The 17,042-nt window shown below is 43.0% G+C and overlaps 1 protein-coding gene across 1 annotated transcript; it reads right to left on the bottom strand.

The window, feature by feature from the left end:
- Positions 1-721: 721 nt before the first annotated feature.
- On the bottom strand, positions 722-16,391 carry wfs1a (Wolfram syndrome 1a (wolframin)). Its single transcript, XM_015954188.3, has 12 exons — positions 16,264-16,391; positions 15,619-16,008; positions 13,000-13,079; positions 8,166-8,310; positions 7,897-8,070; positions 7,739-7,816; positions 7,524-7,660; positions 6,997-7,110; positions 6,657-6,902; positions 5,198-5,476; positions 4,607-4,770; positions 722-4,520 (listed from the first exon to the last, which is right to left on the bottom strand). Exons 2-12 carry the CDS (start codon positions 16,001-16,003, stop codon positions 3,329-3,331), a joined length of 2,994 nt encoding a protein of 997 aa, XP_015809674.3. The 5' UTR covers positions 16,004-16,008; positions 16,264-16,391; the 3' UTR covers positions 722-3,328.
- Positions 16,392-17,042: the final 651 nt, after the last annotated feature.

Raw genomic sequence — 17,042 nt, 5'->3', positions numbered from 1 at the left:
ATTACCCCGACGCATGCAGACAAACTGACATTTTATTCTACGCACATCGCAGATGTAGCTAAATCACCCAAGAAAATATTTCCTTCTGAACATCTGAGCTGGACAATGCTCAGCGCAGCTCGCTGTCAGCGCGCACGTAAGGTGAGCTGAAGATGTGGAGAGGGGCTTGGAGCACGTCGCAGAACCAGAGCGCATGCAGGAAGATTCCTCCGACTGAAGAGAGACTTGTCACTTAGAAAATGTTCCCTGATTATGAAACTTTGGCTGAATAGTGCTTGTTCATGTCTCCAATGTGGCGACACATCCAGGAGCCGTCTGAGGAGAATCCCAGAATCTCACATCCTTGTCAGCTCAGAACACGCATATGATTACGCACAAGCGTGACCCGTCAACCCGGTCTCACAGTAAGACCGGGTTGGACCTGTTCAGGTTTACGCAGACAATCTTTACATTTAGAATTAGCATAGAGATGTAAAATTAATGCAGTAAAATATAAAGCATTTTATTTAAATATCCATTCATTATTTTACAAGCACAGAGAGCCGCATCAGATGGATGGAAGAGCCGCATGCGGCTCCAGAGCCGCGGATTGCCGACCCCTGGCCTAGATGCTTTTTTACAAACTCAATATCAGCATGGATTCATTTTTATATGTAGTTATAATTTCTAATATAATACACTGGACTAAATGATAGATTCAAACTGATCAGGAAAGTATTAAATCAATAGAATAAAATAGACTTTATTGATCCCACAGTTGGGAAATTCACTTGTTCCAACAGCACAAACAATTAGAGAGTAATTTGAAGAAAAATAATAGCAAAAGTAAACATATAAACATAAGCAGTAAGCTATTATTGTAACCTTCAATCACTAAATGCCACAAATAAAAGCAGATGTTCTTTCTGAAGGAAGTATTTAGGGTTTAGTTAAAAAGTAAAGTGGTGTGGATTACAAATGCACTCAACAGCCAATTCTTCATTTGTTTCTGTCTGTTTTCGTGTTGTTGATTCAACCAGAGATCTGTATTAGATTTTTATTTTGGTATTTTCATTTGGAGTGAAAAATGTTCTGAAAACAACGGAGAGAGGAAGATTAAAATGTACAAATGAACTCAGTAACTCATAGAGATTCCACACCAAAGAAAATAGAAAACATGAACAACCATGCATATTTAAACTCCTGATGGTTAAGGACTACTTCTGAAACACACACAGTCCTTTAAACTATTCTCTTTATTAATAAACACATCACCTGTTGATCTACACTCACTGATCACTCTGTTAGGAACGCCCGTTGGGCTGCTTAATGCAAAGATCTAATAGACCAATCAAATGACGGCAGCTCACAGCATTCAGGCATCTAGTCGTTTTAAGGATGGCTTGCTGAAGATTGAACTGAGCATCAGAATAAAGAGGAAGGAGATGTTGAACATGACATAGTAGATAACACGAGGCAGGTTGGTCTGAGTATTTCAGAAACTGTGGATCTGCCGGGATTTTGAACCACGATCATCTCTAGGGTTAACAGAGAATGATCTGAAAACGACAAATATTCTGTAAGCAGCAGTTGTAGGATTGAAAACCTACTGCTGGTGTCAAAGATCAGAGCACAGTGGACAGATGGGTTCTTTCAGACAGAAAGACAACAGCAGCTCATAATAACCATTGGTTCCAACAGGATCTCAGGACCACGGCGAGTTGAGCCATGAAGCAGATGGACTCCTGCAGTAGAAAACCACACCAGATGTCACTCCTGTCAGCTAGGAAGTGGAAACCTAGGCAACAACCTTTCTTGGTCTGATGAGTCTGGATTTCAGCTGCAACATTAAGATGGTCGGGTCAGAATACGGCGTCACCAGCACGAAAGCATGATACAATCCATAAAGAAGATGTTCTGGTTCACATTGGACACCTTAGTCCAGGGATATTCAATTCCAGTCCCGGAGGGCCGGTGTCCAGCACGTTTTAGCGGTTTCTCTGCTCCAACACACTTGATTCAGTAGTTGAATCACATGTGCAGAAGCCTGCTAATCACCTGCATATTGAAACCAGGTGAGTAGAAACAGATTTGAACTGAATACTCCTGCCTTAGTCCCACCTGTGCCTGGTTTCACCAGCTCTGTGGCCTGTGAGTGTCTGCCCTGAGGCGGGAGATCGTGGATTCAAATCCATGGCCGGGTCATACCAAAGACTTTTAAAATGGGACCCAATGCCTCCTCGTTTGACACTCAGTATTAAGCTTGGTTTATGCTTGACGCGTCCGCGAGGTCCGCACGGCTCCGCGCGGCGAAATTGCGTCATTTTAACAACCACGCCCCTCCACCGCGCCTCCGCACGGCCCAAAATTTCCGCAACGCGCACCTAGGAAAATTTCTAACCACGAGGACGGTCGGACGCGGAAAAACATGGCGGACCAGCAAGAACTAGTATGGCAGAGGTTCGTAAATACAGACATTTGTATGATTCAGCTCTCAGAGATCACCGTGATCAACATGTTGTTAATAATTCTTGGAGAGAAATAGCTCGCACTGTCGGAAAAGACGAGGACGCTGTTAAAAATGCTGAAATACCATGTTGTAAACAAACATTTTTACTTCTACTATGGTGTAGTGTTGGATGCATGCCGTAGAGCTCCATGCTGCCCCCTACAGTTTGGGAGAATATTGGCTCACCGCAGAGACAAGCCGCATGAACCATAAACGCTGCGAGTTGTGAAGCGCGTTCCATCCGCGAGCCGCACCACCAAGCGGAAAGTGAATGCGTCAAGCATAAACCAAGCTTTAAGGAGTTTGACCACCAAACAGTTCCTGAACGCAGCTGTCTGCAGCTCACTGCTCCCCCGGGGGATGGGTCAAATGCAGAGAAAAGACGAGACCTGAGTATTGTTGCCGACCATGTCCGTCCCCTTGTGACCACACGGACCTATCTTCTGATGCTAAGCACCCCATCACAAAGCTCAGATCATCTCTAACAGAACATGACCATGAGTTTACCAACATCCTCCACAGTCACCAGCTATCAATCAGAACCTTTGGGATGTGGTGGAACAAGAAATGCACATCATGGATGTAACTGTGTGATGTCATCATGTCAACGTTGACCAGAACTGCTGAGGAATGTTTGTTGGATCTTTGAAATGAAGAATTAAAGCATTTATGAAGGTAGAAGAGGATTCAACCCAGTCCCAGGTGGGTGTGTCAAATAAAGTGGCCCATGAGTGTTTATCAGATCGATTTGTAAACCAAACTTTAAATGAAATGGGTAGCATTATAAAAACATCACAATAAAAGTGTCCAACGTTCTGAAGTGATCCCATCTTGTTTTTCTCAGGCAGGGATTTTTGCTGAAAGAAACGGTGAAAAGAAAAAGTCAAACGCAAACTTCAGGGCTCTCATTGTGTTGCGCCTCCAGTCTCTTTCAATTTTCACCTGCCGCCCTCCAGTCAGCCTAGAAGAATCACAATCTAGACAGTGAATAGCCTTGAGCTCAAAAGTAGGAGCTTTGGCTCCTAAACGACCTTCCAGTTTAGTACAAAACTCCACTTTGTTACCAGGCCTCAGGTTTAGCAGGACCTGTCTGAACTCATGGCTGGCCATCAGGATTATGTCCCTGGCTGCATCTTCTGCTGCTGCACGTCCATCTTGGACGATGCCGACTGTCACCTCGAATCGGTAGCTGTCGAAACGCTTGACATGGCAGGAGTGTTTGGCCAAAGCCTTGACCTGACACAGCTCTTCCTCCTCCTGCATTCTGAGCAGCTCGGGAAGAGAAACCGAGTCAGGAGACGAGCCGTTTACCACTTCTGAGTTTGGGAGGTTTGCCAGCGTGACGTTCTTTGCCTCACACTTTGGATACGTTTCACCGTACAGGCAGCGCAGCCAGTCCCCCATGAACACTGGCAAAATGTTTATGATGGACTGGGCTCCGTTCTCTGTCTCGGCTATGCGGGCGTGTTTAAATTGTCCCACCCAGGTGACTCTGTGTCCATGCAGGTGGCTGCAAAAGATCTGAGTCTGGGCCATGCCTTTGGTTTCCCAGGCAGGAGGCCCACAGGCCTGGCTGTACTGGCTCCAGGTCAGCGTGGAGTTGTACACTTTCTGCCCTTCTGCGTGATACACGTACACCGAGAACAGCAGGATCACCATGGAGATGCAGAGTAAGATGAACTTGACTGGACCCCACTGTGTGAAAGAGCGAAAAACATCCAGGATGGACATGCTGTACCGCGTCCAGAGCCGCAGAGTGACAGGGATGGCACAGATGGCCAAGGTGACGATCATCTTGGTCAGCTCTAGCCCAAGGAACCACTTAAAGAGCTGGATGAAGAGCATGGTGGCGAGGCCGAAAGCCAGGACGGGCAACGCAAACAAGAAGAGAAAGTACGCCACACAAGTCCGGATTAATCCCACGGCAGAGGAGTTTTGGAGGAGGACCACGGAAAACTCACACCACATGAAGCACACCAGATAGGGAATCAGGAAGCAGTACGTCCCCCGGAAACCTCGGGTTGTTGCCATGCTGAGGAGAAGGAAAATCAACTTTAACACTGAGTATTTAACTTAAAATGTAAAAATCCAACATGATGATATAAAAACTCTGCTCACCTGAAGAACAGGTAGAACAGGTAAACATAGAGGAGGCAGGGTAGACTGAGCGTTAGAACCACAGACTCTCCGAGCGGCAGAGTGGTGAAGGTCCGTCCCAGGAAACGAAGTGCCGTCATATTCCCTGGCAGGAGCTGGGTCAGGCTGCACAGATTTGAGGCAACCTGAACAGAAACCAAGATAAATATTGTTTCATCTCACAATCAAAAAACAAGATAATATTCACGTCAAACTTTTGTGATCTATTTTGAGAATGTATGTGTAGCTGTAGGACATATTTGGGCTATCTAGTCTTCTTCAAAGTCCTCAGTTAGAGACAAAGTTGTTACCATTCTCTAGGATTGATAAGCTAACTGCTAGTGTGATCCAGCCAAGAGCAAATTGTGTTGCTGATCTCTTAAAACAGCTCCAATTCCCAAAATGTCCTTGTTCTTCCTGCAAAATATTGTTTTATAATGGTCATTTGTACATAATTTTCTGCTTATTTATGGTATTTGTTTACTCTTACAATACTTTTAATTGTGCCAGGCTGATGCATGATTGCAGAAGTACCCCTGTGGTACTTTGACCAAATAAACCTATAGCTGTCACCTCTATGAACATTGCTCGGCGTGCATATGCTGCAGCAGCTGGGCTCAGGCTGTGGTAGCTAACAGCCGTGAAGAAGATGGCCACAGTGGAGAGCTCAGAACAGGGAATCCACTTCTTATCAGCCACGGGGAAGGAGAAGATGACAAAAAAGACAGAAAGGATAAAATATAGATATTGCTCTAGGTTGTTGTAGCCAAAGTTGGTCTCCGCCTGCTCCACATCAAGGCCAGGTTCAAAACGAGACAGCAGAGACGTCAGGGCTCGGAAGTTCTCCCAAGTCTGGGAAAAGGGAAGAAAATTGTTCTTCGGTCACAACTATGGCGGTGACTGCAATCAGATAAATGATCAACAGGCAAAAAGTGTTTTCTCATCAAAATCAGCTCAAAGAGAATTATGGCATGAGTCATGTAATCCTTTAATGAATGATTGGTCTTTAAAGGTGTGGTTCACTGAAAAACTATTTTTAACTCATTCACTGCCAATGACGACTAAAGTGGTCATTTGCATTTTTTTTACTGTTTGAGCATCGGAACGAGCCCCCGCGCTGAGAGAACAAACATCTCAGCCCTGAAGCCGATCTTCATCTGCGTACATCACACGTCACATGATCAGGAAGCAACACATCCATGTGTTTGGAGATCGTTTTGGGCCATTCCTGAAAAAAAAAAAAAAAGAGGCGCGAACCGGAAAAGCGTCTGCCGATCACAATTCGACAACGGATTATGAAAGAACGGATAACACTCGAAACACGCGGCTTCTTCCTGATGTAAGAGGTGAGTCTCCTCTTTGTTTTGGTTGTTTTGGCATCGACATCATGCTAGCGTGCAACGTTCTGTGACTCTTTAAAAAAACAGTAAAAACGGTGAGAAACGCTGGCAGCGAAGGCCGCTAGTGATCAGGAAACGGATGGCAGTGAATGAGTTAATGATTATTTGTGATTATTATCGGTCACTCTGAGTTTTCCATGCAGGCTGAAGATGAAAACAGTCTTCTACACCTATCTCATACAATAGCTTCTGATAGAAAATAAATGTTGAACTGCTAGGATTTGAAAATCCTCACATATCTATGTCACACTGTGAATTTGCATTCGTGGCCTCGCCCATCTTGGCTTGCGACCCACAGGAGGGCTTTCTTTTTTTGCAGCAACGAGAAAGAGCAGAAAGTTTCTTGGTGATACTGACTTTCAACATGGTTGAGCGCGTCCTCTTAGCCAATCAGAAGCAAGGTGTGTGCATATCATTAATAATTATGAGTAACCCGGCTGATTTCAGCCCACCTCTGCACCAGCTAACTTCTGCATCTCAGAACAGGAGCATCGTAGCTTTTTATTTGAATGACTCATAAGGTGTTGGTTTACACTAGAGAACACTGCAAATGCACTGAATAAACAAGTAAACCACACATTTAAGTTCAGTGAAGTAACAAAAAGAAAATAACAGAAAACTTTAAGATGAACCTTGCTGCTCTGGAAGATTCTCAGGGTGCAGATAATCATGGAGACGAAGGAGAGGTAGAAGACGAGCAGAGGGATCACAAAGGCAAACAGATCTATGGTCAGATTGCTAATGATGAAGAAGAAAATGAGTGCGTTGACGTGTTGCGTCGGGATGATGGTGCTCAACCACAGAACACCAGCCCGGGAGGTCCAGTCAACAAGGTGCTCCTTCATCTCAATGAGTGCATGCAGCGGGTACTGCAGCATCTGAAGCACAGAAAGGAACGTGAAGGTTACTTCAACAAATTCAGCCTGAATTCATCAAAAACACATGAGTGAGTCAAAATCTGAGTTTGAATACCATCAAGCCAGACTTCATGGCGCCAGTCTGCTTGGTGTCCAGCATCATCCCACTGCAACTAAAACTCCAAGGCTGTTTATGGAGCTTCCTGTTTCCTTTTGAGACAACCTCGGTCTTGTGCAAAACACAATCAGAAAAATGCTTCAAACCAAAACTCTGGTTGAAATCATTCCTACAGGTGAAACTCAAAAGTTAGAACAAGTCATTTATGTCAGTAATCCAACTAAAAAGGTGAAACTGAGATAGACTCATGACATGCAAAGCCAGACATCTGAAGCCTTTGTTTGTTATAATTATTATTTGTTATGATCGCTTACAGCTTATGAAAACACTAAAATCTCAGAAAATGAGAAAATTATGAAAAGGTTCAGTTTTCTAGACTCCAATCAGCTAATGAATCCAGAACACCTGCAAAGGGTTCCTGAGCCTTTAGATGGTCTCTCCGTCTAAGATGAATCACTTAGGCAGCATGTTCTAATTTTTCCAGGTTCATCTGTAGATCTGCCGTCTGGGTGTGTGTTTGTTACCTCCTTTCCACTGCCAGTTGGCACAGTTTCTATTTTGTCTGAGACCTGGTTGCTCTTTTGAGGCACAGGTGGGACGATACCTTCTGCGTACTTTTTCGTCATCTCAACAAAGTCATCCAGGTCCACCAGCTGATTAGCTGTGAGGACAGAAGTTCTTTTACAAAACATGATTGAAACAACTTTAAGTCATTGTCTTTCTTTTTCCTGATACCTACAATCATTGCTGACCATGCTCTCCAACACTTTCTGGGTTTGGCCTGAAGTAGGGACAGGAACTTTGTTTGCAGCGACTCCTAGTTGTGAGAAAATACCACAATATCTTCCCAATGACTTTGCCTAATGTTGGCCTGATGGGTTTGGGTTAGGGCCCTACCTGGCACGGCGTTGACCTGGCTGACGTTCTGCAGCATCTCAGACACAGCCACCTTCTTCTTCCTGTCTGGGTTGAGCCTCCAGTACATCATCATGGCTGCTTTCCGCACTGCCAGCTCAAACCTACTCTCAGTTGACAGCTTACGCACGTCCGCCTCATTCTCTGGAGTGATTCCTGGTGGGAGATGGCAGATGGTTATGCAGCTGTTTAAATAAAGACACAAAGGTGTGTGTGTGTGCGTGTGTGCGTAGGTGAATTTAGTGTTTAACCTTTTTTCTGGATCCAGCACTGCCGAAGCAGTCTCGCTGCAGTCCTTCTTCCCTGTTTAGCTGCTTTAATCAGCCAGTTAACAGCCTGGCTGTTGTTGACATCTGTATCCTTCTCATCAGCGAGAATCAGGTAGTGCTGACCAAGCTGAAAGGTTCAAGGTGGAACAATGGCTTCAGCTTTTAAAAGAAAGTTTACAGATGTTTTAAACAGCTGCATCAAGTGTAACATTTAAGAAGAAGCAAACCACAAAAATCCCATAGAGTCACCTCTTCACCACTCCACGAAAGACTGCATTAGAAAAATCAGAGTTAATCAGCCTAATGTTAGGAAGGTCTAGTCTATTATTAACTAGAAATTATAGCTTTAATCAACTCAGAAAACAACCAGAAACAAGTCAGACTGAACTTAAGACAAAGGTTCAAGGACAGATTAGATGACTGTAAACAACAGCTGCAAAGCCAAAGAACAAGGTGCCTTTTTAAACAAACCAAACTAAATTTGATCAATATTTCTAAAAAAAATAAACAAATACTGAATTAACATTTTTGAACCCTCCCCAAAAAACATATTCAGACAGAAATGACATGAAACCATACCATACCATACCATACCATACCATACCATACCATACCATACCATACCATAGCACACCATACCATACCACACCATACCATACCATACCATACCATACCATACCACACCATACCATACCATACCACACCATAGCATACCATACTACACCATACCATACCGTACCATACCATACCATAGCATACCATAGCATACCATACTACACCATACCATACCATACCATATCATACCATACCATACCATACCACACCATACCATACCACACCATAGCATACCATACTACACCATACCATACCGTACCATACCATACCATAGCATACCATACTACACCATACCATACCATACCATACCATACCATACCATACCATAGCATACCATACCATACCACACCATACCATACCATACCATACCATACCATACCATACAATACCATACCATACCATAGCATACCATATCATACCATACTACACCATACCATACCATACCAAACCATACCATACCATACCATACCATAGCATACCATAGCATACCATACTACACCATACCATACCATACCATACCATACCGTACCGTACCGTACCGTACCATACCATACCATACCATACCATACCATACCATTGTCATGATCCACCCCGGCCTCCCTGACTGTGTCTCTCCTGCCTTGATTACCCTTATTGTTCTCACCTGTCCCTCATTACTCTGCCCATGTGTTCCTGATTCCCTTGTGTATTTATACCTCCCTCCTTGTTGCTGTCTTCATCGGATCATTGTCGTTTTGTGCATGTTAGTTTGTCCTGTCGCTCCCAGTCTACAATTAAACAATTTTTTTTATTTTTTCATCCGTTGCCTGCTCTTCTGCCTCCTGAAACCCACCACCACACATGGTCTGCCACCTCCACCCGCAGAACATGACAACCATAGCATACCATACTACACCATACCATACCATACCATACCATACTACACCATAGCATACCATACCATACCATACCATACCATACCATACCATACCATACCATACCATACTACACCATACCACACCATACCATACCATACCATACCATACCATACCATACCATACCATACCATACCATACCATACCAAGTTTATTTATAAAGCACATTTAAAAACAGCATGACAGCTGACCAAAGTGCTGTACAGTAGTAATAAAAAGGAAAAACCCCAGATAAAAACAAGATAAAAATCATATAGGAGATAAACGGAATAACCTAAAAATTTAAAAGAAACATACTAGAGTAAAAAAAGACAGAGTCAATAAAAACACAAAAACACTACAAACTTGGTCATTGATCAAAAGTTAAATGATAGAAGTAGGCCTTCAGTACAGACTTGAATCAACCCAGTGACGGGGCCTGTCGAACACTAAGGGGGAGAGCATTCCAAAGTTTAGGAGCAGCGAACGCAAAGGCCCGCTCCCCTCGAGATTTATATTTCATTTTTGGGATGCACAAAAGCAAGTGATCTGCCGATCTCAGGTTTCTGGTTGGAGCATAAGGCTTAAGTATTTCTGACAGATAAGCAGGGGCTTGACCATTTAGGGTATTGTAAACAAAGGTTAAGACCTTAAACTGGATACGATATTTAACAGGCTGCCAGTGCAAGTGTGCTTGGACAGGTGAAATGTGACAACGTCTAGAGGTGTTTGTCAGGAACCTAGCCACCGCATTCTGTACTCTCTGAAGATGCTCAATTGCTGAGACACTGACACCAATAAGAACTGAGTTGGCATAGTCCAAACGTGAGGTGACAAAGGTGTGAACAACAGACTCCAGATGTGGTCGTTTGACTATTGACTTTAAACGTGAGATGCGACATAGTTGAAAAAAAAAACAAGACCTGACTGTAGCGTTAATTTGTAAACTCATTGACAGATCAGAGTCAAGTTTCACTCCCAGACTGGTTACACACGTTTTCAAATTTAAAAACAGTAGAGGGAAGTCACCAGGTGCATGCTTTGGATTTATTGGATTAAAGAAAATGGCGTCGGTCTTGTTTTCGTTAAGGCAAAGGAAGTTCTCTGACAGCCAGCCTTTATCTGCAGTAATACAGTCGACGAGATGGCGAGTTGAGTCAGGTTTACTTAAAGCCAAATAAATCTGGCAGTCGTCAGCGTAAAGGTGATAACTTTATTCCAAGGTTTGCTAAAATCATCCCCAATGGCAATAAGTAAATCGAGAACAGGAGTGGCCCCAGAATCGAACCCTGAGGCACACCCCAGCGAAGTGGCGTAGATGGAGAGGAAAAGTTGTCAATGTGAACACTAAATTGCCTATCTGACAAATAGGACCTGAACCAGTGAAGTGGGGTCCCTTTCACCCCCACCCACAACTCCAGCCTCCTAAGTAGGATGTCATGGTCCACTGTGTCGAAGGCAGCAGAGAGGTCCAGGAGTAACAGAAGGACATGGGAACCAGTATCAGTTGCCACCAGGATATAATTTGATACATGATGGTGTGCAGTTTCTGTGCTGTGGTGAGGCCTAAAACCAGACTGAAAGTGGTCAAGGAGGCTTTGATCTCCCAAGAAATTGGAATGTTGAGTGTGGACTACTTTCTCAATAATCTTGGATAAAGCGGGAGTTTGGAAATCAGATGATAATTAGGAAGATCAGTATGATCTAGGCCAGGTTTTTCCAGTAGTGGATGTATGACTGCCTTCTTAGAGGTGGTTGGAAACACTCCAGTCAAAAGGCTGTTGTTGACAATTTCCAGAATAAATGGCGCACAACCTCATTACATTTTTAGAACATTATGGTTATAATTTAGGTGTGAACAAGTGAACAAATGGAGCCATGTGTGATTTTATCCATAACTTGCAGGTTTTTTTTCCCTGATGACCTGTAGAAAGCAACTCTTCCCAGTCAGATTCTTGCCTCACCGGACTACAGAACCCATAATCCCACTGTGGCTGTCAGAGTTCCTGCTCTGACTAACTAACAGGGGCAGCTGAGGCCGAGCAGGCAGATCAAGTGTCTGTTTTCTAATCTTAACCATCGCCACATATCTTTCTCCTCACACAGCTATAAACAAACATCTCCTCGTCTTTGAACATGCGCTGCTTCAACGATACTTTTCCTTTTTTTATCTGCATGTAGACAAACATCATGAAATGTTCATGCATGGCAGATATTACCAAAAATATTAGGATTAACTAATGAAGACTGCCTTCCACTAGTGTGTGTGTGTGTGTGTGTGTGTGTGTGTGTGTGTGTGTGTGTGTGTGTGTGTGTGCTGGTTGTTTGTAGAATACCCACTAAAACAGAGCTCTTGTCTGACTGGATTGCTGATACTGATGTACCTTGTTCCAGTCTCTTCCAGCAAGTTAAAATAAACACCAAATGGTTCTAAGGATTCTTCTTCTTCTTCTTCTTCTTCTTCTTCTTCTTAGCAGTAACTTTCAGTATGATCAATGCCTCAAATGTAGCTATAAAATATTCAAAGATGAAAAAAGTAATTTTTTTTTCATGTATTTTTAACTTTTTATTAAAGAGCAAGTCACCCCTACAAGAAACTTACTTCACTCCCACTTCATGTTTGAAAAATGCAACAAATGCCGTTGCTTGGCAGACCGAGAGGGCGGAGCCGCTAACAAATACAGACACACACAGGCTCACAATGGCATTATGACATCATAATGTAACAGATGACATCATAGCATACCTCTTAGCCAATAGCGGTGGCAGATTTAAATACAAATACAGTGCAGAATTTTTCCCTGACGACGGCGCAACACTGACAGTTTTAGGCAGAATATTTGAATTTTAACCAAGATGCACTGAAGTGCCAAATTATTGACGACACATGTCTGTAGCATGATTAGACACTCCTTTATATAGTTTATCAGCAAAAAAAGTGATTGGGGGTGACTTGATCATTAATTTAATTTAATCTTTACATTTAGGGGGTCTGAACTTCAAAGGATTTAGATTACATGGATAATCACTTAAATATCAGAGGTGGTAGCTCTATTCATGCTGTATTTGTCTCTGATGACTGATAGTTATGAGTCAATCAAGCATTTGTTTATATTTAGTGTGAATTCTGCACATGTGGATTGTTTTCTTAATGGTTTATAAACATGGCTGGATTCTATGTGTCACACTGGAATCCTGCTGGGTCGACTTTCGCGCTGCAGAAAATAGAAACACACTCGCACCATGACTGAGTCAGCCAGCAGTACTCACAATGCCTAGAGCCAGTCAGGACACGTGATTCCACTCACCTGGGTCTGAGCCCTGGCGTCGCCCATGCTGGCCTTCTCCTCCAGCAGCTCCACACTTAGCTCTTCCTCTGGTTCCTCGTCTGATGAGATAAGACACTAAAATGAGCAAATGTCCTGAATGATCTCATTCAGTCCCTGTTTTTAAATTCATGGGTCCAGAAAACCCCCTTTTGTTGGGTCACCCCTCACCAGACACGCTTCTTATAACTTGTACAAGAGAGTTAAAGGTGAAAGAGATGTTTGAGTTTGGGAATTTAGTTTTGTTTCTGTTAAATGCTTCTTGGAAAATGAACATGAGCACATGGCCACAATCAAAATGATTCACATCAAGATTAACAGACGATGACGGCAGCTTTCTGAACCTCTGATCTTATGTGTCTTTGTGTTTAACCAACATGTTCTCAGCCACAAAACTAATGTCATGTTCACGATGTTCAACAAACATTACCAAAAAGTCCCTCAAGGTCACTGGTCTCCCCTCGGGATCCTCGAGGACCAACGTCCTGCATGATTCAATCACGTTCTTGCTTCGACCCTCATGATCCAATAATGACCTCTTTAGGCCTCAACCTTTGCAGGAGCCTGTTAAGCACCTGTTGGTTTGAATAGCTGTGTTGGAGCGTAGAAACACCAAAAATATGCAGCATGGTGGCTCTCAGGAACATTTGAATCAAGCTGAGTTTCAAACCAGCCATTTGAACGTGGAGATTTTTACTGAAAACCATAAATTCGGATTTTTTCTGGTTTGCAAATTTTCAGAAACCCAGAACAGAAGAATAGATTCAGCGAGACGCTTCAGCAGAAGGTATGTAGAGACTACAGCTTGACTATGGAACATGTAACAGCGAACCATCAGTCTGGGTAATCAGCACAGCTCTGACTACTGCACAGCATCACTGCCCATCATTTGTTTACTCATGCATTGTTTGTTCTTAATTCAATGTGCAATTGTTTGAAATGCAAATATGTGCTGCAACAGTCAGTATAAAGTTTCTCATGACGTGCTGTAATAACAAGCATCATTTTATACTTTATACATTTTATTTTTTTTATAAAGCTAGAATGGGGATTTGAATATATTCCCATACATTTCAAACATGATGTAAAAATTATGGAATCGGTACTCTATTCTAAACATTTGTTTGAGTTCAAAGGGTTTGGGGGGCTGGGCTTATAAGCTTATGCTTCTGCCTGCACCCATTCTTAGCATTGTGTAAGTTGTGTGTTTGCTTGTAAACCTGCAAATGTTTCTTTGTTATATTATATTGTACTATTGATTTTAATTTCTCATTTAATTTAATTTAATTTCTCATACTTAGATTTTCAGTTTTTTCAACATAACAAACAATTTTTCCTGGATAATATTTTTTGCAAGTGCAAATGCTGACCTGACCTCAACACCACTCACATCTTAAGCAATTAAGTGTTGTGTAGTTTTAGCTACATGGTTATTTTAATCCTTATGTTTAGGCCATGTCCTGCTGTTGTGTTACTCTCATTCAGAACTTTAGTTTCTCTTTACTCAGATCGACTCCAGTTTTCCCCACCTGCAGGTTGAATGTTTCCTGTGCCAGCAAACACGAATCGCCTAATGCTAGTTTCTACAGATTCCTGCTAAAGTTTCATCAAGGTTGCAGAAGCAAGAAAACCATTTTCTTGATGCCCTTCAGACCTTTTATGATGGAACAAAGTGAATTTTCCTGATTAGAGAAAAACAAAGGATCAATTCAAGCTTTCATTCGTTTCTCGTAGATGTGGATGCAGACGCATCGGCAAACAGTTTGAATGTTTATTAAGGTGTGTTCTTTTGCAGTCACAACACATCAACTCTAAACCTGTGATGTTCCTGAGCCGAGGTGAGTGACATCACCCCCATCTCACTCTATCTGACTGATCTTCCACAGGTGACAGCGGAGGGGGCCGCAGCTGCAGAACATCTCCAATCAGGGACGCGGGTATGAAAGGCGGATGGTGACACCTCATTACGCCGGATGATTGCTCCTGTATAGGTAGTCCCAGCCACTCGTTCTTGTTTTGTGAACTCGTCACTCGAATATAGGATATTTTGGATTATTGAACTTGGACCGCTCTGATTACTCTTTGGACTACCCTGAAATCTGGATGTCGTTTGTTCTCTCCAGAATCCCGTTCAACCTGCCTCAACTTGCTGTTTTACTGACTGGACATTCACACCACGTCCCATCCTCCTCCGCTGTGCCTGGTTGGATCCCTTCCGCTGTCTAACCTGTTTCCTGATCACCCCTGGACTGACTTGAGCTCACCTCGGCTTCCTCACCTCGTTCTCCCCGAACGTTTATGGACTCGAGCTACTGCTCACCCTCTCCACAGGACTTCCCTGTGCACCTTTTGTTCCAGTTAATAAATAAAGACTTTAATTTCATCCTACCTGCTCGTCGAGTCAGATTACTGCATGTCTTGGGTTAAACACATTCCACGAGACATGACAAAACCAGAGCAAAAAGGCTCAAATTGTTTCCCAGTCAGACGAAAACACTTCCTGAGTCAAACAGTTTTGCATTTCTTAGTTACATTTAAACCTAATAACTAATGGTTCAAGAAATAAAGTAGTCATTTCATTCAGAAGGAACATATTCTCACCCTCCTCTTCATCTATGGCACCCTCTTCCTCAGCCTTTCTAAGCCTTTCCTGGAGGATCACTCGCTTGGCCACAGAAGCAAAGGAGCGCTTTGTGGTAGCACCTCCAGAGACAGGAGAGGAGGAGACAGGGTGAGGGGTGCAGTCAGAGGAGGAAGGATTAACGGTGGCAAGTGTGGATGATGGAGAGGAGTCAGATGCTTGTCTGGGATTTGATGAAGATGTGGACCTTTCACTCTGGGGAGGTGCCGGAGAGTGGTTACTGGAGACGGGCGGAGAAGGAATCTGGCTCGGACGGGAAGCTGAAGGAGCCGAGCGTTCCTTCAGGAGGGAGCCTGACCCCTGAGTGGTGACAGTGGAGGGTGTTGACGGGAACATTTTCTCCATATCTCCTAAAATAAAAAAGAATCAGATTGATTAAATGAAATGTGACAAGCGGCCATTCGCTCTGAAATAACCGCAGGTCCAACTTCACGTCAGAGGAACAAGGAATGAGCCAATAAAACCCAAATCACTGATCAAAATGTGCCAGAAGTGCACATCTCAGCTACTGACATGCTAGTGAGCATAGAAGTGAAATAGTAGCACACCACACCAGCACTTAGATCAAAGAAAAACAAATGACCCATAAAACAAAGATGCCTTACTTGGTTGGATTTCTTCAGGACAGACCTTTAAATGCAGGATTTATGAGTTCATTTGGATCCCAGTCTGTGTCAGAAGGCTCCTCATAGCTAGAGACGCTTCTGCTTCTGCTGCCCTCACCCTCTGGTCTAAAAACAACTCCACCACTTCATAACCCACCCTCCTGAAATGGGATCTCCCTCATAGGGAGGGCTGACCGCCCATCATCACTGTGACTTAGCTAATTGGTAATTAGCTCCTATTTCATTTATTAATCTGTATCTAAAACTTAGTTATGGCTTTAATCATCTTTGAAATTATAATTACTTCAGTCCATACATGTCCAGAAATTCTGCCAATCACCAGGAAGTAAGCAAAAGAAGATAAGCCGTAAGTAACCTTTGTAATTACTAGGGATGTAAGAAAATATCGATATGGCAATATATCGTGATATTTTCCCAGCAATATTATATCGATATTCAAAAGCCGTGTATTGGAAATATCGATATGGCAATATATCGTGATATTTGTTCCTGCGATTATTACATCGATATTCAAAAGCCGTGTATCTAATTCCTGAAACAATTTACATGCAAACTTTTGTGTATTTTCTTTTCGTTTTGCGCAATTCAATCGCCACCCACTAGTTGGCAGCAGTGTGCAACGGGTTTTGTTTCCACCACTGAAATGTAAATCCCTCCATCATGGTTCAGATACCTCATGTTAAACATGTTACGCATCAGTTTGGACTGTTTATTGAACATTCTTACAATAAATTCAGTAAAAAAATTGCTTGTTACAT

Source organism: Nothobranchius furzeri, chromosome 7 (genome assembly GCF_043380555.1).
Source record: "Nothobranchius furzeri strain GRZ-AD chromosome 7, NfurGRZ-RIMD1, whole genome shotgun sequence".
In the NCBI taxonomy this organism is placed as follows: Eukaryota; Metazoa; Chordata; class Actinopteri; order Cyprinodontiformes; family Nothobranchiidae; genus Nothobranchius; species Nothobranchius furzeri.
The sequence above is the reverse complement of the archived record's forward strand: the minus strand, read 5'-3'. Positions and strand labels throughout refer to the sequence as shown.

Coding starts and splice junctions, on each gene's coding strand:
- wfs1a (XM_015954188.3), bottom strand. CDS start 16,003: ATGGAGAAAATGTTCCCGTCAACACCCTCCACTGTCACCACTCAGGGG. Junction 7,817..7,896: donor CCAGGTCAACGCCGTGCCAG/GTAGGGCCCTAA, acceptor TCTCACAACTAG/GAGTCGCTGCAAACAAAGTT. Junction 5,477..6,656: donor GAATCTTCCAGAGCAGCAAG/GTTCATCTTAAA, acceptor CCCTTTTCCCAG/ACTTGGGAGAACTTCCGAGC.